The following is a 19,524-nucleotide window of genomic DNA, read 5'->3' on the forward strand; positions in this document are numbered from 1 at the left end:
ACTCGCACACACGTGAACACACAGATACACACACACATGTGTGCACATACACAGACAGACACACGCATGCACACACTCGTACACACAGACACGCATGCACATACAGACAGACACACACACACATGTGTACACACAGACAGACACGCACACAGACACACACACAGATACGCACACCACAGGTACGTACGCACACACGGTTTATCGGATATGGGTCAGTTCTCCCACCTGGAGCTTCTAATTTCTGTCAGCAGACGGTGGTGGGATATTGACAATGTCGGAGCTGTCATCAGAGTAAAGCAAGGAACATGGACAAATAACCCCATTCAGATGTTCTATTTGAACTGGACTATTTCACATCCTCTTGGGACTGTGGAGAACCTTTGGCTCAGTGAGACGACACAGAATAAACAGCAAGGCTTGACCGGACAGTTGGCCGGAAGCCAGCTACCAGCAGTACGGTCTCAGGACATCCTGCTTTTCTTTGCTTCAGTCCAGTCACAGTATGAACAGCCCTCACCCATCATCTGTCACACACACACACTGAACAAGCCCCATGTTTTGAAATATGGTGAACCCCCATGTTGGTCACATGCAAGGCCCCACCCCACATCTGTCACAAATATGGTGACCCACCCCATCTGCTACATGTTGCACATGCGATGAACCCCCCCCCCCCACATTGTGTCTCACTGAGAGCGAACCTCCACTTCCATCACATATGCAGAGGTGTCCGTGCCACCCCACCACAGTCTAACCCTGGCAGCACAGTAACACAGGGAGACTGAAGGAATAGAGCTGTGTACCGTGGCTTGGATCCCCTGGGAGAGGTGGGACACCTGTGAGGGCTTCATCCCTTGTACCAACAGGCCAAAACCTGTGGGTCAGACATGACAGCTTGTTGATGTGATGGTGTCCTTCTGTAAAGGATCAGCTTTAGAGGAGAAAGTCTTTTCCAAGCTGACCTGGTCTGGTTTGGACCAGGAGGTCTCCATGTTCCATCCAGGGAGCAGATAGGGACAGCCCAGGTCTGCAGAGAGCCTCTACACCTCCTCCTTGGCATGTTCAAGCTGACCTGGTCTGCTACCTCAGTACCACTCTGCCTTTAGCCTTCCCTTGGCAAACCTGAAAACAATTTAGTGACTGTTTTCAGTCTTGGCTGTGCCTGCTGCTCGTCTCGCTGTCGATTCTGTGGACTCAAGCTGGACAGCAGAAAGATGCTGTTTGTTTATCCAAAACCCTCGTCTGGAAGCTGCCTGGGATTTTTCCATCACTACACATGTGAAATTTTCCAAAGGGTCCTGGTACTTATTCCAGAAAGGTGTGAGGACAGGCAAGGTGCACCCTTACTCCGGTGTGAGGACAGGCAAGGTGCACCCTTACTCCGGTGTGAGGACAGGCAAGGTGTACCCTTACTCCGGTGTGAGGACAGGCAAGGTGCACCCTTACTCCAGTGTGAGGACAGGCAAGGTGCACCCTTACTCCGGTGTGAGGACAGGCAAGGTGCACCCTTACTCCGGTGTGAGGACAGGCAAGGTGCACCCTTACTCCGGTGTGAGGACAGGCAAGGTGCACCCTTACTCCGGTGTGAGGACAGGCAAGGTGCACCCTTACTCCGGGTGTGAGAACACCTTACTCCGGTGTGAGGACACCTTACTCCGGTGTGAGGACACCTTACTCCGGTGTGAGGACACCCTTACTCCGGTGTGAGGACACCTTACTCCGGTGTGAGGACACCTTACTCCGGTGTGAGGACAGGCAAGGTGTACCCTTACTCCGGTGTGAGGACAGGCAAGGTGCACCCTTACTCCGGTGTGAGAACACCTTACTCCGGTGTGAGGACACCTTACTCCGGTGTGAGGACACCTTACTCCGGTGTGAGGACAGGCAAGGTGTACCCTTACTCCGGTGTGAGGACAGGCAAGGTGCACCCTTACTCCGGTGTGAGGACAGGCAAGGTGCACCCTTACTCCGGTGTGAGAACACCTTACTCCGGTGTGAGGACACCTTACTCCGGTGTGAGGACACCTTACTCCGGTGTGAGGACAGGCAAGGTGTACCCTTACTCCGGTGTGAGGACAGGCAAGGTGCACCCTTACTCCGGTGTGAGGACAGGCAAGGTGCACCCTTACTCCGGTGTGAGAACACCTTACTCCGGTGTGAGGACACCTTACTCCGGTGTGAGGACACCTTACTCCGGTGTGAGGACACCCTTACTCCGGTGTGAGGACACCTTACTCCGGTGTGAGGACACCTTACTCCGGTGTGAGGACAGGCAAGGTGTACCCTTACTCCGGTGTGAGGACAAGCAAGGTGTACCCTTACTCCGGTGTGAGGACAGGCAAGGTGTACCCTTACTCCGGTGTGAGGACAAGCAAGGTGCACCCTTACTCCGGTGTGAGGACAGGCAAGGTGTACCCTTACTCCGGTGTGAGGACAGGCAAGGTGCACCCTTACTCCGGTGTGAGGACAGGCAAGGTGTACCCTTACTCCGGTGTGAGGACAGGCAAGGTGTACCCTTACTCCGGTGTGAGGACACCTTACTCCGGTGTGAGGACACCTTACTCCGGTGTGAGGACAGGCAAGGTGTACCCTTACTCCGGTGTGAGGACAGGCAAGGTGTACCCTTACTCCGGTGTGAGGACACCTTACTCCGGTGTGAGGACACCTTACTCCGGTGTGAGGACAGGCAAGGTGTACCCTTACTCCGGTGTGAGGACACCTTACTCCGGTGTGAGGACAGGCAAGGTGTACCCTTACTCCGGTGTGAGGACAGGCAAGGTGCACCCTTACTCCGGTGTGAGGACAGGCAAGGTGCACCCTTACTCCGGTGTGAGGACAGGCAAGGTGCACCCTTACTCCGGTGTGAGGACAGGCAAGGTGCACCCTTACTCCGGTGTGAGGACAGGCAAGGTGCACCCTTACTCCGGTGTGAGGACAGGCAAGGTGCACCCTTACTCCGGTGTGAGGACAGGCAAGGTGCACCCTTACTCCGGTGTGAGGACAAGCAAGGTGTACCCTTACTCCGGTGTGAGGACACCTTACTCCGGTGTGAGGACACCTTACTCCGGTGTGAGGACAGGCAAGGTGTACCCTTACTCCGGTGTGAGGACAGGCAAGGTGTACCCTTACTCCGGTGTGAGGACACCCTTACTCCGGTGTGAGGACAAGCAAGGTGCACCCTTACTCCGGTGTGAGGACAAGCAAGGTGCAGCCTTACTCCGGTGTGAGGACAGGCAAGGTGTACCCTTACTCCGGTGTGAGGACAAGCAAGGTGCACCCTTACTCCGGTGTGAGGACAAGCAAGGTGCACCCTTACTCCGGTGTGAGGACAAGCAAGGTGCACCCTTACTCCGGTGTGAGGACAGGCAAGGTGCACCCTTACTCCGGTGTGAGGACAGGCAAGGTGTACCCTTACTCCGGTGTGAGGACAGGCAAGGTGTACCCTTACTCCGGTGTGAGGACAGGCAAGGTGCAGCCTTACTCCGGTGTGAGGACAGGCAAGGTGCACCCTTACTCCGGTGTGAGGACAAGCAAGGTGCACCCTTACTCCGGTGTGAGGACAAGCAAGGTGCACCCTTACTCCGGTGTGAGGACAGGCAAGGTGTACCCTTACTCCGGTGTGAGGACAGGCAAGGTGCAGCCTTACTCCGGTGTGAGGACAGGCAAGGTGCAGCCTTACTCCGGTGTGAGGACAGGCAAGGTGCACCCTTACTCCGGTGTGAGGACAAGCAAGGTGCACCCTTACTCCGGTGTGAGGACAAGCAAGGTGCACCCTTACTCCGGTGTGAGGACAGGCAAGGTGTACCCTTACTCCGGTGTGAGGACAGGCAAGGTGCAGCCTTACTCCGGTGTGAGGACAGGCAAGGTGCACCCTTACTCCGGTGTGAGGACAAGCAAGGTGCACCCTTACTCCGGTGTGAGGACAGGCAAGGTGTACCCTTACTCCGGTGTGAGGACAGGCAAGGTGTACCCTTACTCCGGTGTGAGGACAGGCAAGGTGCACCCTTACTCCGGTGTGAGGACAGGCAAGGTGCACCCTTACTCCGGTGTGAGGACAGGCAAGGTGCACCCTTACTCCGGTGTGAGGACAAGCAAGGTGCACCCTTACTCCGGTGTGAGGACACCCTTACTCCGGTGTGAGGACAAGCAAGGTGCACCCTTACTCCAGTGTGAGGACAGGCAAGGTGCACCCTTACTCCGGTGTGAGGACAGGCAAGGTGTACCCTTACTCCGGTGTGAGGACAGGCAAGGTGTACCCTTACTCCGGTGTGAGGACAGGCAAGGTGTACCCTTACTCCGGTGTGAGGACACCCTTACTCCAGTGTGAGGACAGGCAAGGTGCACCCTTACTCCGGTGTGAGGACAGGCAAGGTGTACCCTTACTCCGGTGTGAGGACAGGCAAGGTGTACCCTTACTCCGGTGTGAGGACAGGCAAGGTGCACCCTTACTCCGGTGTGAGGACAGGCAAGGTGCACCCTTACTCCGGTGTGAGGACAGGCAAGGTGCACCCTTACTCCGGTGTGAGGACAGGCAAGGTGTACCCTTACTCCGGTGTGAGGACAGGCAAGGTGCACCCTTACTCCGGTGTGAGGACAAGCAAGGTGTACCCTTACTCCAGATCCAATGTCCCCATGCTGGGGAAGGACAGGGCTTCGAGAGGGGCAGCCCGTGAACAAACCGGCCTTTGCCACCAGTGGTGGAGTTGGCTGTTCGCACCAGTGGTGGAGTTGGCTGTTCACACCAGTGGTGAAGTTGGCTGTTCACACCAGTGGTGGAGTTGGCTGTTCACACCAGTGGTGAAGTTGGCTGTTCACACCAACGGGGCACTCTAGGTGAGAGGCAGGGAACTGCTCTGCTGAATCTGGAGAAACTGCCCTGAACTCAGGGAAAATGGCAAAGGATCGGTACTGTGTGACCAGAGAACACTGGCTTTACAGAGATGTGAGTCACCATCGTACTGCTGTGTCTGAGCTGGAAGGTCATGTTCCAGAGACTTGAGCCCAGACCATATCGCAACACTGATTCATGGCCAGAGAAGTTCCTGAGCATCCATCCTTAGCACAGGTCGTGAACAATCAGTTGTGTCTTTAATCTAGTCCAGCGGCATCATGATCATTTTAATTATACCAGCTCACAATGTCAATAGACAATAGGTGCAGAAGTAGACCATTCGGCCCTTTGAGCCTGCACCACCATTCTGAGATCATGGCTGATCATCTACTATCAATACCCGGTTCCTGCCTTGTCCCCATATCCCTTGATTCCCCTATCCATAAGATACCTATCTAGCTCCTTCTTGAAAGCATCCAGAGAATTGGCCTCCATGCCTTCCGAGGCAGTGCATTCCAGACCCCCACAACTCTCTGGGAGAAGAAGTTTTTCCTTAACTCTGTCCTAAATGACCTACCCCTTATTCTCAAACCATGCCCTCTGGTACTGGACTCTCCCAGCATCTGGAACATATTTCCTGCCTCTATCTTGTCCAATCCCTTAATAATCTTATATGTTGCAATCAGATCCCCTCTCAAACTCCTTAATTCCAGTGTGTACAAGCCCAGTCTCTCTAACCTCTCTGCGTAAGACAGTCCAGACATCCCAGGAATTAACCTCGTGAATCTACGCTGCACTTCCTCTACAGCCAGGATGTCCTTCCTTAACCCTGGAGACCAAAACTGTACACAATACTCCAGGTGTGGTCTCACCAGGGCTCTGTACAAATGCAAGAGGATCTCCTTGCTCTTGTACTCAATTCCCTTTGTAATAAAGGCCAACATTCCATTAGCTTTCTTCACTGCCTGCTGCACTTGCTCATTCACCTTCAGTGACTGATGAACAAGGACTCCGAGATCTCTTTGTATTTCTCCCTTACCTAACTTTATACCATTCAGATAATAATCTGCCTTCCTGTTCTTACTCCCAAAGTGGAGTAAGGAACACAGACATGTCATAACTAGAACAGCAGCAGATACATCTAGATTGTGAGTTCAGCATTGGCCTGCTTGGTGGAAGAAAACATCAGCGTCATCTCCTATTGTCTGCTCATTTTTTTGAGGTCTACCAGAAATGGTGCTGGTTAGAGAGCAGGTCAATTGAAAGTGTGTATTAAATGAAGAACAGAAGAGCACGTGAGTGTGCGTGTGCAAAAGTAAGAAAGCATTAAACAGGCATCAGCTGCCTTTGGGAGACTTCAGCGTAGAGTCTTTCAGAACAGGAGCCTTCGTCCCTCCACAAAGATCATTGTATACCAAGCAGTCTGTGTCACCACCCTCCTTTATGGCTGTGAAGCTTGGGTAACCTACAGCCATCACATCAAGTCCTTGGAGCACTTCCACATGAGCTGCCTTCAGCGCATCCTGGGAATTACTTGGCGTGAGTGGGTGCCTCACACTGAAATACTTGTAAAGACCAACTGCAGAAGTATTGAGGCCATGATCACCCAACGTCAGTTGCAGTGACTGGGGCATGTGATAAAGATGCCCCCATGTCGGCTACCCCGCAGAGTGTTATACGGCCAGCTACATCATGGTCAACACTCAGCTGGAGGGCTGAAGAGGCGCGATGAGGATCAGGTGAAGAATGCTTTACGGAATTGCAAAATCAGACCTGAGGACTTGGAGGATGTTGCTGCTGACTGTAACACTTGGCGACAGCTGTGTAGGGTTGTGTTCATATTCTGGAGATGGAAAGAACAACCAGAAGAGAGCCAGGAGAAATGCAGCCATGGTCACCACCACTACCACATATACACGTCCCACCTGGCAATGTGGTCCACAGAATCAGCAACTTTGTGCAGTTCTGGTCCTGAACATCTGGACACAGACACGTGAAGCAGCTGTTTGACAAGACCTGGACTACAGTCAGGCACAGGCTGAGAAGAAGCAAGTCACCGATGTGTCGGGATATATGGCCATCATGTGGTATGGAAACAGTAGGTCCATAACAGACCCACTCTGTGCAGACTGATCATCTCCACAACACTCTCCTCAATCTATTTCCTCTCCTGTGAAGGCAATCTACAGGACACAAGGTGAACTCTTCTACCTTCATTCACTGTGATCAGCAGCTGGGGATTATAGAGTGAGTGACCCTCCTGAAGTCTTTCCACCAGAGTGCTATGGAACGCAGGCCCAGCAAGGCCCTGGGGGCTGGACACGTCCAGGAGAAAGAGTGTCCCATCTGTCTCTCCGAAGATCCATTCACTCACCAGCTCTGCACCGTGGCTGCAGCCAGTGAAGCCCAAACGCTGACACCCCTACCTCACCTCTCAACACCCACAACCACTACCTGCCCAAAAGACTGGAGATGCCCCTCTGGATTTGGAAATATTCTGTCATTGGTCTAAATCCTGGAGCTCTTTATCCAATGCTGGGTGATGGTTCCTACTCCAGGGTAACCAGTGCTTCAAGAAGGCAGTGCACCACCACCTTCTAAGGGTAGTTAGGGGTAGTCAATAAAATCCTGGCCTTGCCAGTGATGCCTGCATCCAGAAAATAAGGACCTGAATAAACCGCGTATGTTTCCTTGGTGTACGAAATCCAGGAGACTTCAAATAAACTGTGTGACGGTGCCTGGCAGCACACACACACACACTCCAGCACATCTGAATATGACCTTTCTTTCGGCAGTCAATGGCTCGCTTGTTGGAGAACCCAGTGGACATTAGCAAGGCTGTATAGACCTGCCATTGTGGCTTGTATTTAAAGAGTTTCATCTGTGGAGTCTTCTGAAAGACCCTTCTCTTGGTTGGTAGAAATGTGTGTCTGTTTAGTTAGCTTTTAAACATAGTGATAAATGAGGAGAAACACTCCGTTTACAGTCTAGCTTGTAAACTTTCTGGTTGATGGCAATGACAACCCCAACAACTGGACAGAGAGGATCCCCTGGCCCGACACCTGCTCAGATTCTGCCCAGTGAGTAAGGGTGATCACTCCCCCCCCAGGGGTCTCGATGTGAACGAGCAGATACCAGTTCTGTCTCCACACTGACTAGACCTCACTCATTTTCAAACGTCCCGTCAGCTTGTGGCATCTCTCACCGGCTGTCTCCCTGTTCTCATTTGCGGCAGACCAGGGCAAACCACATGGCCAGGTTGCACACAAACAGACAGGATGGCTGAGGGAGCTGGGAGACCGCCGGCCCTCGCCTAGAGGAGGTTCACGAGGCTTCGAGCCTCAGTACAAACCCAAACCCAAATGCAGACGCTGCTCATACCTTAGACTAGGTTTCTCCGTACTTCGTGGGTGTTCAAACGCCCGGGCCAGAGCCAGGCGGGTAGTTTGGGAAATGGTCCCAGGCGGGTAGTTTGGGAAATGGTCCCAGCCGGGTAGTTTGGGAAATGGTCCCAGCCGGGTAGTTTGGGAAATGGTCCCAGCCGGGTAGTTTGGGAAATGGTCCCAGCCGGGCCAGAGCCAGGCGGGTAGCTTGGGAAATGGTCCCAGCCGGGTAGTTTGGGAAATGGTCCCAGCCGGGTAGTTTGGGAAATGGTCCCAGCCGGGCCAGAGCCAGGCGGGTAGTTTGGGAAATGGTCCCAGCCGGGTAGTTTGGGAAATGGTCCCAGCCGGGTAGTTTGGGAAATGGTCCCAGCCGGGCCAGAGCCAGGCGGGTAGTTTGGGAAATGGTCCCAGCCGGGTAGTTTGGGAAATGGTCCCAGCCGGGTAGTTTGGGAAATGGTCCCAGCCGGGTAGTTTGGGAAATGGTCCCAGGCGGGTAGTTTGGGAAATGGTCCCAGGCGGGTAGTTTGGGAAATGGTCCCAGGCGGGTAGTTTGGGAAATGGTCCCAGCCGGGTAGTTTGGGAAATGGTCCCAGGCGGGTAGTTTGGGAAATGGTCCCAGGCGGGTAGTTTGGGAAATGGTCCCAGGCGGGCGAGAGCCAGGCGGGTAGTTTGGGAAATGGTCCCAGGCGGGTAGTTTGGGAAATGGTCCCAGCCGGGTAGTTTGGGAAATGGTCCCAGCCGGGTAGTTTGGGAAATGGTCCCAGGCGGGTAGTTTGGGAAATGGTCCCAGGCGGGTAGTTTGGGAAATGGTCCCAGCTGGGTAGTTTGGGAAATGGTCCCAGCCGGGTAGTTTGGGAAATGGTCCCAGGCGGGTAGTTTGGGAAATGGTCCCAGCCGGGTAGTTTGGGAAATGGTCCCAGCCGGGTAGTTTGGGAAATGGTCCCAGCCGGGTAGTTTGGGAAATGGTCCCAGCTGGGTAGTTTGGGAAATGGTCCCAGGCGGGTAGTTTGGGAAATGGTCCCAGCCGGGCGAGAGTTTGCTGCCGATGGGCAAGGCGGGGAGATTATGCGGCGGCGCCGTAATCCAAGCGTTATCACACATTCACGCTCTCGGAGACCGGCAGCCCCCGCCTTGCCCAGCCTCCCGCTTTCCACCCCGTTAGCAACTTACCCTCTCCAGCCCCATGCTGCTCAACCAAATGCGCTCGACGTATCTGCCGAAGGAGCGGAAGGCGTTGTCGGGGATGGTCCTGATGGGGTTGGAGGACAGCTTCAACTCCTCCACCACCCTCAGCTTGCTGAGAGCGGCCGTCGGGTAGCTGGTCAGCTTGTTGCCGTCCAGGTGAAGCGTGGCCAGGTTCTCCACGTCGTCCAGCGCCCCGGGCGGGATGGACGACAGCCCGTTGTTGCTCAGGTGCAGCCAGCGCAGCTCCCGCGCCCCCGCGAAGCTGCCGGGCCGGATCTGGCTCATCTGGTTGTGGTCGAGCTGCAGGAGGAAGAGGCTCCTGAGCGGGCTCAGCAGCCCCTTGGCCAGCTCTCTGATGCGGTTGTGGTCCATGTACAGGTAGGTGAGCTGCACCAGGTCGTGGAAGGCGCCGGGACGCAGGGCGCTGATCTGGTTATTGGACAGGTAGAGGTAGACGAGTTTCTTGAGGCCGCGGAAGGCGTTGGCCGACACCTCCCGTATGTGGCAGTCCTGGAGGTGCAGGGACACCAGGCTCTTCAAGGGGCTGAAGCCGCCAGCGGGCAGCCTGGGGTAGTTGTTCTGCTGCAGACTGAGGAGCCGCACCTTGCTGGGCACCCGCGGGATCTTCCTCAGCCCCTTGTTCTCGCACACCACATGCAGCAGGTCCCCGAGGCAGTGGCAGCCGGGGGGGCAGCGAGGGGCAGCCGTCGCCGCGGCCAGCAGCGGCAAAAGGCACAGCCAGCGCGAGGGCTGCATGGTGCGACGCGATCTGCCCCCAGCCGCCCGCCGCTCGTACTTATAACCCGCGGGGCGGGGCGGGGCGGGGCGGGGCGGCTCTCTCAATGCTTGCCACCCTGATGCTCGCTCGCTCGCTTCTGTGTCTTTTATTTGTGAAATTCCCTCCGTCCCGTCCCACAGTGGCGAGACGTGTGAGATCAGCGGCCTGGGAGGGGCGGGGGGGAGTTGGCAGAGGCGGTGAGAACACGTTTCCGCTCCTTAGCTCAAACCTTACATAATGGTTTGGATTTCAATCCTCCTCCAATATTCCTTTCATCGGTATTTCCAAAACACATTTCAAAGAGTTATTGAACATTCCTCGCTGGCGTACTGAGTCGCCTCACTACAGGAAGGGTCGGGTTGTCAGGTTGCTGCCTGGATTACAGAACAGGTTTTATCGGGAAGGTTTGAAGGAGCTGGATGAGCGGTGACCCGATGGAAATATCAGGACGTCTTTTTCCGGGGATTGCAATGGCGAATATCGGGGGAACTCTTTTTAAGGCGAGTGGAGGAAAGTTTAGGAGGATGTCATTTACGTAGAGAGTGGGGAGATTTCAGAGACTCTTATGGACAAAAGAAAAATGAAATGTTACGGAGGGTTTGCCAGCAACTGCTCAGGGTTACTCTACGTACAGTACTGTTCACATTGTGTGTGTTATCTGCCCACCTGGTGGGCAGGAGTCATGGTCCAGGTGCAGGGGTTTGTCAGATATTGCAAGCTGAATCGTCTGCAGCTCAGCGTCAGTAAGAGAAAGGAGATGGGGATGGACTTTAGGAAAAGGAAGCCTGCACTGCTCCCCGTTACTGGTGATGGTGAATGGGTAGAGCAGGACGCAGGCTGTGTACAAGGGCCACATTCGCCTCCACTTCCTGAAGAGACTGAACTCCTTTGCAGTATAAGACCATAAGACATAGGAGCAGAATTAGGCCATTCAGCCCATCGAGCTTGTTCTGCCAGGCTGATCCTGGATACCACTCAACCCCATACACCTGCCTCTCACCATATCTTTTGATGCCCTGAAACAATCAACTTCCATCTTAAATATCACCATGGACTTGGCCTCCAGCACAGCCTGTGGTGGAGCATTCCACAGATTCACTACTCTCTGGCTAGAGTACTCTATTCCTCCTTATCTCTGTTCTAAAACAGGCTGTGCCCTCTGGTTCTGGACACGGGAAACGTTCTCTCCACATCCACCCTATCTAGTGCTTTCAACATTCAGTGGGTTTCACTGAGATCCCCCCACGTTCTCCTAAATTCCAGTGAGAACAGGCCCAAAGCTGCCAAATGCTCCTCATACGTTAACGCCTTCGTTCCCAGAATCATCCGTGTGAATTTCCTTTGGACTCTCCAATGATAACACATTCCTTCTGAGATATGGGGCCCAAAACTGGACAATGTTTCTCACCCTCTGCTGAACACGTTTAGTAACCAATCATGACAACTGTGCTGCTTCAGAGAGGCCATTCTCACCCTTGGCCATGATGAGTCAACCTATGGCCCGGGAAGAGATGACCCCCCCTCCTGTTACACTCTTTCAGATATCTTATTTTTTATTCTTTCTTACTTCTCTTCTAGTATTTGTATATTTGTGACACTTTGAATCAATGAAGTATCTGTCTGTCTTCTGCTGCTTTATTGGATGTGGTGACAATCAGCCACCTACATTCTCTCTAATTTTCTTCACAGCTGCACATTGCTCCCAGCAGGAAATTTTCACCCCGCCGGAAAACTTTAAACATTAACATTGACAATAAATAAAAGCAAATTCCAGCGTATGGCACGTTCCAGTGACTGTGTGACTGCGCACCCACACAGATCGGACGGGACAAGGTTGGCCAACCTCAGAAACCTGGGGGGAAGCCGATATGCGCGCTACTGTGGTCTCGCAGTCAGGTAACGGGAGTTCGAGCACAGTCGTCTAAAGGCCGACCAGAGCATTGTGTGAGAGGAAGCTGAGTGCAGCGGTGCTCACGTGCATCTCCTGCACTTGCCCTTCGAGTGTGCAACTGATCCGAAGATACTGTTACAATATCTTCAGTACGATCTGTAGGTGATAGTTCCGGTCACAGTGCACTGACGGTCGAGTGTTGTTGTCAGGTGAGTTTCAGTACGTTCTGTAGGTGATAGTTCCGGTCACAGTGCACTGACGGTCGAGTGTTGTTGTCAGGTGAGTTTCAGTACGTTCTGTAGGTGATAGTTCCGGTCACAGTGCACTGACGGTCGAGTGTTGCTGTCAGGTGAGTTTCAGTACCCTCTGTAGGTGATAGTTCCGGTCACAGTGCACTGACGGTCGAGTGTTGTTGTCAGGTGAGTTTCAGTACACTCTGTAGGTGATAGTTCCGGTCACAGTGCACTGACGGTCGAGTGTTGTTGTCAGGTGAGTTTCAGTACGTTCTGTAGGTGATAGTTCCGGTCACAGTGCACTGACGGTCGAGTGTTGTTGTCAGGTGAGTTTCAGTACGTTCTGTAGGTGATAGTTCCGGTCACAGTGCACTGACGGTCGAGTGTTGTTGTCAGGTGAGTTTCAGTACGTTCTGTAGGTGATAGTTCCGGTCACAGTGCACTGACGGTCGAGTGTTGTTGTCAGGTGTGTTTCAGTACACTCTGTAGGTGATAGTTCCGGTCACAGTGCACTGACGGTCGAGTGTTGTTGTCAGGTCAGTTTCAGTACGTTCTGTAGGTGATAGTTCCGGTCACAGTGCACTGACGGTCCAGTGTTGTTGTCAGGTGAGTTTCAGTACGTTCTGTAGGTGATAGTTCCGGTCACAGTGCACTGACGGACGAGTGTTGTTGTCAGGTGAGTTTCAGTACACTCTGTAGGTGATAGTTCCGGTCACAGTGCACTGACGGTCGAGTGTTGTTGTCAGGTGAGTTTCAGTACACTCTGTAGGTGATAGTTCCGGTCACAGTGCACTGACGGTCGAGTGTTGCTGTCAGGTGAATTTCAGTACACTCTGTAGGTGATAGTTCCGGTCACAGTGCACTGACGGTCGAGTGTTGCTGTCAGGTGAATTTCAGTACACTCTGTAGGTGATAGTTCCGGTCACAGTGCACTGACCGTCGAGTGTTGCTGTCAGGTGAGTTTCAGTACACTCTGTAGGTGATAGTTCCGGTCACAGTGCACTGACGGTCGAGTGTTGTTGTCAGGTAAGTTTCAGTACGTTCTGTAGGTGATAGTTCCGGTCACAGTGCACTGACGGTCGAGTGTTGCTGTCAGGTGAGTTTCAGTACACTCTGTAGGTGATAGTTCCGGTCAGAGTGCACTGACGGTCGAGTGTTGCTGTCAGGTGAGTTTCAGTACGTTCTGTAGGTGATAGTTCCGGTCACAGTGCACTGACGGTCGAGTGTTGCTGTCAGGTGAATTTCAGTACAATCTGTAGGTGATAGTTCCGGTCACAGTGCACTGACGGTCGAGTGTTGCTGTCAGGTGAGTTTCAGTACACTCTGTAGGTGATAGTTCCGGTCACAGTGCACTGACGGTCGAGTGTTGTTGTCAGGTGAGTTTCAGTACACTCTGTAGGTGATAGTTCCGGTCACAGTGCACTGACGGTCGAGTGTTGCTGTCAGGTGAGTTTCAGTACACTCTGTAGGTGATAGTTCCGGTCACAGTGCACTGACGGTCGAGTGTTGTTGTCAGGTGAGTTTCAGTACACTCTGTAGGTGATAGTTCCGGTCACAGTGCACTGACGGTCGAGTGTTGTTGTCAGGTGAGTTTCAGTACACTCTGTAGGTGATAGTTCCGGTCACAGTGCACTGACGGTCGAGTGTTGTTGTCAGGTGAGTTTCAGTACGTTCTGTAGGTGATAGTTCCGGTCACAGTGCACTGACCGTCGAGTGTTGCTGTCTGGTGAGTTTCAGTACACTCTGTAGGTGATAGTTCCGGTCACAGTGCACTGACGGTCGAGTGTTGTTGTCAGGTGAGTTTCAGTACGTTCTGTAGGTGATAGTTCCGGTCACAGTGCACTGACGGTCGAGTGTTGTTGTCAGGTGAGTTTCAGTACACTCTGTAGGTGATAGTTCCGGTCACAGTGCACTGACGGTCGAGTGTTGTTGTCAGGTGAGTTTCAGTACACTCTGTAGGTGATAGTTCCGGTCACAGTGCACTGACGGTCGAGTGTTGTTGTCAGGTGAGTTTCAGTACACTCTGTAGGTGATAGTTCCGGTCACAGTGCACTGACGGTCGAGTGTTGTTGTCAGGTGAGTTTCAGTACACTCTGTAGGTGATAGTTCCGGTCACAGTGCACTGATGGTCGAGTGTTGTTGTCAGGTGAGTTTCAGTACACTCTGTAGGTGATAGTTCCGGTCACAGTGCACTGACGGTCTAGTGTTGTTGTCAGGTGAGTTTCAGTACGTTCTGTAGGTGATAGTTCCGGTCACAGTGCACTGACGGTCGAGTGTTGTTGTCAGGTGTGTTTCAGTACACTCTGTAGGTGATAGTTCCGGTCACAGTGCACTGACGGTCGAGTGTTGTTGTCAGGTGTGTTTCAGTACACTCTGTAGGTGATAGTTCCGGTCACAGTGCACTGACGGTCGAGTGTTGTTGTCAGGTGAGTTTCAGTACGTTCTGTAGGTGATAGTTCCGGTCACAGTGCACTGATGGTCGAGTGTTGTTGTCAGGTGAGTTTCAGTACGTTCTGTAGGTGATAGTTCCGGTCACAGTGCACTGACGGTCCAGTGTTGTTGTCAGGTGAGTTTCAGTACACTCTGTAGGTGATAGTTCCGGTCACAGTGCACTGACGGTCGAGTGTTGTTGACAGGTGAGTTTCAGTACGTTCTGTAGGTGATAGTTCCGGTCACAGTGCACTGACGGTCGAGTGTTGTTGTCAGGTGAGTTTCAGTACACTCTGTAGGTGATAGTTCCGGTCACAGTGCACTGACGGTCGAGTGTTGTTGTCAGGTGAGTTTCAGTACGTTCTGTAGGTGATAGTTCCGGTCACAGTGCACTGACGGTCAAGTGTTGTTGTCAGGTGAGTTTCAGTACACTCTGTAGGTGATAGTTCCGGTCACAGTGCACTGACGGTCGAGTGTTGTTGTCAGGTGCGTTTCAGTACACTCTGTAGGTGATAGTTCCGGTCACAGTGCACTGACGGTCGAGTGTTGTTGTCAGGTGAGTTTCAGTACGTTCTGTAGGTGATAGTTCCGGTCACAGTGCACTGACGGTCGAGTGTTGTTGTCAGGTGAGTTTCAGTACACTCTGTAGGTGATAGTTCCGGTCACAGTGCACTGACGGTCGAGTGTTGTTGTCAGGTGAGTTTCAGTACACTCTGTAGGTGATAGTTCAGGTCAGAGTGCACTGACGGTCGAGTGTTGTTGTCAGGTGAGTTTCAGTACACTCTGTAGGTGATAGTTCCGGTCACAGTGCACTGACGGTCGAGTGTTGCTGTCAGGTGAATTTCAGTACACTCTGTAGGTGATAGTTCCGGTCACAGTGCACTGACGGTCGAGTGTTGCTGTCAGGTGAGTTTCAGTACACTCTGTAGGTGATAGTTCCGGTCACAGTGCACTGACGGTCAAGTGTTGTTGTCAGGTGAGTTTCAGTACACTCTGTAGGTGATAGTTCCGGTCACAGTGCACTGACGGTCGAGTGTTGTTGTCAGGTGCGTTTCAGTACACTCTGTAGGTGATAGTTCCGGTCACAGTGCACTGATGGTCGAGTGTTGTTGTCAGGTGAGTTTCAGTACACTCTGTAGGTGATAGTTCCGGTCACAGTGCACTGACGGTCGAGTGTTGTTGTCAGGTGAGTTTCAGTACACTCTGTAGGTGATAGTTCCGGTCACAGTGCACTGACGGTCTAGTGTTGTTGTCAGGTGAGTTTCAGTACGTTCTGTAGGTGATAGTTCCGGTCACAGTGCACTGACGGTCGAGTGTTGTTGTCAGGTAAGTTTCAGTACGTTCTGTAGGTGATAGTTCCGGTCACAGTGCACTGACGGTCGAGTGTTGTTGTCAGGTGAGTTTCAGTACACTCTGTAGGTGATAGTTCCGGTCACAGTGCACTGACGGTCGAGTGTTGTTGTCAGGTGAGTTTCAGTACGTTCTGTAGGTGATAGTTCCGGTCACAGTGCACTGACGGTCGAGTGTTGTTGTCAGGTGAGTTTCAGTACACTCTGTAGGTGATAGTTCCGGTCACAGTGCACTGACGGTCGAGTGTTGTTGTCAGGTGAGTTTCAGTACGTTCTGTAGGTGATAGTTCCGGTCACAGTGCACTGACGGTCGAGTGTTGTTGTCAGGTGAGTTTCAGTACACTCTGTAGGTGATAGTTCCGGTCACAGTGCACTGACGGTCGAGTGTTGTTGTCAGGTGAGTTTCAGTACACTCTGTAAGTGATAGTTCCGGTCACAGTGCACTGACGGTCGAGTGTTGCTGTCAGGTGAATTTCAGTACACTCTGTAGGTGATAGTTCCGGTCACAGTGCACTGACCGTCGAGTGTTGCTGTCAGGTGAGTTTCAGTACACTCTGTAGGTGATAGTTCCGGTCACAGTGCACTGACGGTCGAGTGTTGTTGTCAGGTAAGTTTCAGTACGTTCTGTAGGTGATAGTTCCGGTCACAGTGCACTGACGGTCGAGTGTTGCTGTCAGGTGAGTTTCAGTACACTCTGTAGGTGATAGTTCCGGTCAGAGTGCACTGACGGTCGAGTGTTGCTGTCAGGTGAGTTTCAGTACGTTCTGTAGGTGATAGTTCCGGTCACAGTGCACTGACGGTCGAGTGTTGTTGTCAGGTGAGTTTCAGTACGTTCTGTAGGTGATAGTTCCGGTCACAGTGCACTGACGGTCGAGTGTTGTTGTCAGGTGAGTTTCAGTACGTTCTGTAGGTGATAGTTCCGGTCACAGTGCACTGACGGTCGAGTGTTGCTGTCAGGTGAATTTCAGTACAATCTGTAGGTGATAGTTCCGGTCACAGTGCACTGACGGTCGAGTGTTGCTGTCAGGTGAGTTTCAGTACACTCTGTAGGTGATAGTTCCGGTCACAGTGCACTGACCGTCGAGTGTTGCTGTCTGGTGAGTTTCAGTACACTCTGTAGGTGATAGTTCCGGTCACAGTGCACTGACGGTCGAGTGTTGTTGTCAGGTGAGTTTCAGTACGTTCTGTAGGTGATAGTTCCGGTCACAGTGCACTGACGGTCGAGTGTTGTTGTCAGGTGAGTTTCAGTACACTCTGTAGGTGATAGTTCCGGTCACAGTGCACTGACGGTCGAGTGTTGTTGTCAGGTGAGTTTCAGTACACTCTGTAGGTGATAGTTCCGGTCACAGTGCACTGACGGTCGAGTGTTGTTGTCAGGTGAGTTTCAGTACACTCTGTAGGTGATAGTTCCGGTCACAGTGCACTGACGGTCGAGTGTTGTTGTCAGGTAAGTTTCAGTACGTTCAGTAGGTGATAGTTCCGGTCACAGTGCACTGACGGTCGAGTGTTGTTGTCAGGTGAGTTTCAGTACACTCTGTAGGTGATAGTTCCGGTCACAGTGCACTGACGGTCGAGTGTTGTTGTCAGGTAAGTTTCAGTACGTTCTGTAGGTGATAGTTCCGGTCACAGTGCACTGACGGTCGAGTGTTGTTGTCAGGTGAGTTTCAGTACGTTCTGTAGGTGATAGTTCCGGTCACAGTGCACTGACGGTCGAGTGTTGTTGTCAGGTGTGTTTCAGTACACTCTGTAGGTGATAGTTCCGGTCACAGTGCACTGACGGTCGAGTGTTGTTGTCAGGTGTGTTTCAGTACACTCTGTAGGTGATAGTTCCGGTCACAGTGCACTGACGGTCGAGTGTTGTTGTCAGGTGAGTTTCAGTACGTTCTGTAGGTGATAGTTCCGGTCACAGTGCACTGATGGTCGAGTGTTGTTGTCAGGTGAGTTTCAGTACGTTCTGTAGGTGATAGTTCCGGTCACAGTGCACTGACGGTCCAGTGTTGTTGTCAGGTGAGTTTCAGTACACTCTGTAGGTGATAGTTCCGGTCACAGTGCACTGACGGTCGAGTGTTGTTGTCAGGTGCGTTTCAGTACATTCTGTAGGTGACAGTTCCGGTCACAGTGCACTGACGGTCGAGTGTTGCTGTCAGGTGAATTTCAGTACACTCTGTAGGTGATAGTTCCGGTCACAGTGCACTGACGGTCGAGTGTTGCTGTCTGGTGAGTTTCAGTACACTCTGTAGGTGATAGTTCCGGTCACAGTGCACTGATGGTCGAGTGTTGTTGTCAGGTGAGTTTCAGTACGTTCTGTAGGTGATAGTTCCGGTCACAGTGCACTGACGGTCCAGTGTTGTTGTCAGGTGAGTTTCAGTACACTCTGTAGGTGATAGTTCCGGTCACAGTGCACTGACGGTCAAGTGTTGTTGTCAGGTGAGTTTCAGTACACTCTGTAGGTGATAGTTCCGGTCACAGTGCACTGACGGTCGAGTGTTGTTGTCAGGTGAGTTTCAGTACACTCTGTAGGTGATAGTTCCGGTCACAGTGCACTGACGGTCGAGTGTTGTTGTCAGGTGAGTTTCAGTACACTCTGTAGGTGATAGTTCCGGTCACAGTGCACTGACGGTCGAGTGTTGTTGTCAGGTGCGTTTCAGTACATTCTGTAGGTGACAGTTCCGGTCACAGTGCACTGACGGTCGAGTGTTGTTGTCAGGTGAGTTTCAGTACACTCTGTAGGTGATAGTTCCGGTCACAGTGCACTGACGGTCGAGTGTTGTTGTCAGGTGAGTTTCAGTACGTTCTGTAGGTGATAGTTCCGGTCACAGTGCACTGACGGTCAAGTGTTGTTGTCAGGTGAGTTTCAGTACACTCTGTAGGTGATAGTTCCGGTCACAGTGCACTGACGGTCGAGTGTTGTTGTCAGGTGAGTTTCAGTACACTCTGTAGGTGATAGTTCCGGTCACAGTGCACTGACGGTCAAGTGTTGTTGTCAGGTGAGTTTCAGTACACTCTGTAGGTGATAGTTCCGGTCACAGTGCACTGACGGTCGAGTGTTGTTGTCAGGTGAGTTTCAGTACACTCTGTAGGTGATAGTTCCGGTCACAGTGCACTGACGGTCGAGTGTTGCTGTCAGGTGAGTTTCAGTACACTCTGTAGGTGATAGTTCCGGTCACAGTGCACTGACGGTCGAGTGTTGTTGTCAGGTGAGTTTCAGTACACTCTGTAGGTGATAGTTCAGGTCAGAGTGCACTGACGGTCGAGTGTTGTTGTCAGGTGAGTTTCAGTACACTCTGTAGGTGATAGTTCCGGTCACAGTGCACTGACGGTCGAGTGTTGTTGTCAGGTGAGTTTCAGTACACTCTGTAGGTGATAGTTCAGGTCAGAGTGCACTGACGGTCGAGTGTTGTTGTCAGGTGAGTTTCAGTACACTCTGTAGGTGATAGTTCCGGT

General features: G+C 52.5%; 2 protein-coding genes across 3 annotated transcripts in view; one reads left to right on the forward strand and one right to left on the reverse strand.

Annotated features, from left to right (window-relative positions):
- Window positions 1–10,199, reverse strand: part of chad (chondroadherin) — a 22,998-nt gene extending 12,799 nt beyond the window's left edge. Inside the window, exon 1 of one of the 2 annotated variants that reach the window (XM_073026614.1) lies at window positions 9,385–10,199. In XM_073026614.1, coding sequence (XP_072882715.1) covers window positions 9,385–10,155 — 771 coding nt within the window. In that variant the 5' untranslated portion in view covers window positions 10,156–10,199. The remainder of the gene's footprint in view (window positions 1–9,384) is intronic. The other variant, XM_073026613.1, reaches the window with a different exon arrangement.
- acsf2 (acyl-CoA synthetase family member 2) overlaps window positions 1–19,524 on the forward strand; it is a 527,858-nt gene that overhangs the window by 236,154 nt on the left and 272,180 nt on the right.

This window comes from Hemitrygon akajei, chromosome 22 (genome assembly GCF_048418815.1).
Source record: "Hemitrygon akajei chromosome 22, sHemAka1.3, whole genome shotgun sequence".
In the NCBI taxonomy this organism is placed as follows: Eukaryota; Metazoa; Chordata; class Chondrichthyes; order Myliobatiformes; family Dasyatidae; genus Hemitrygon; species Hemitrygon akajei.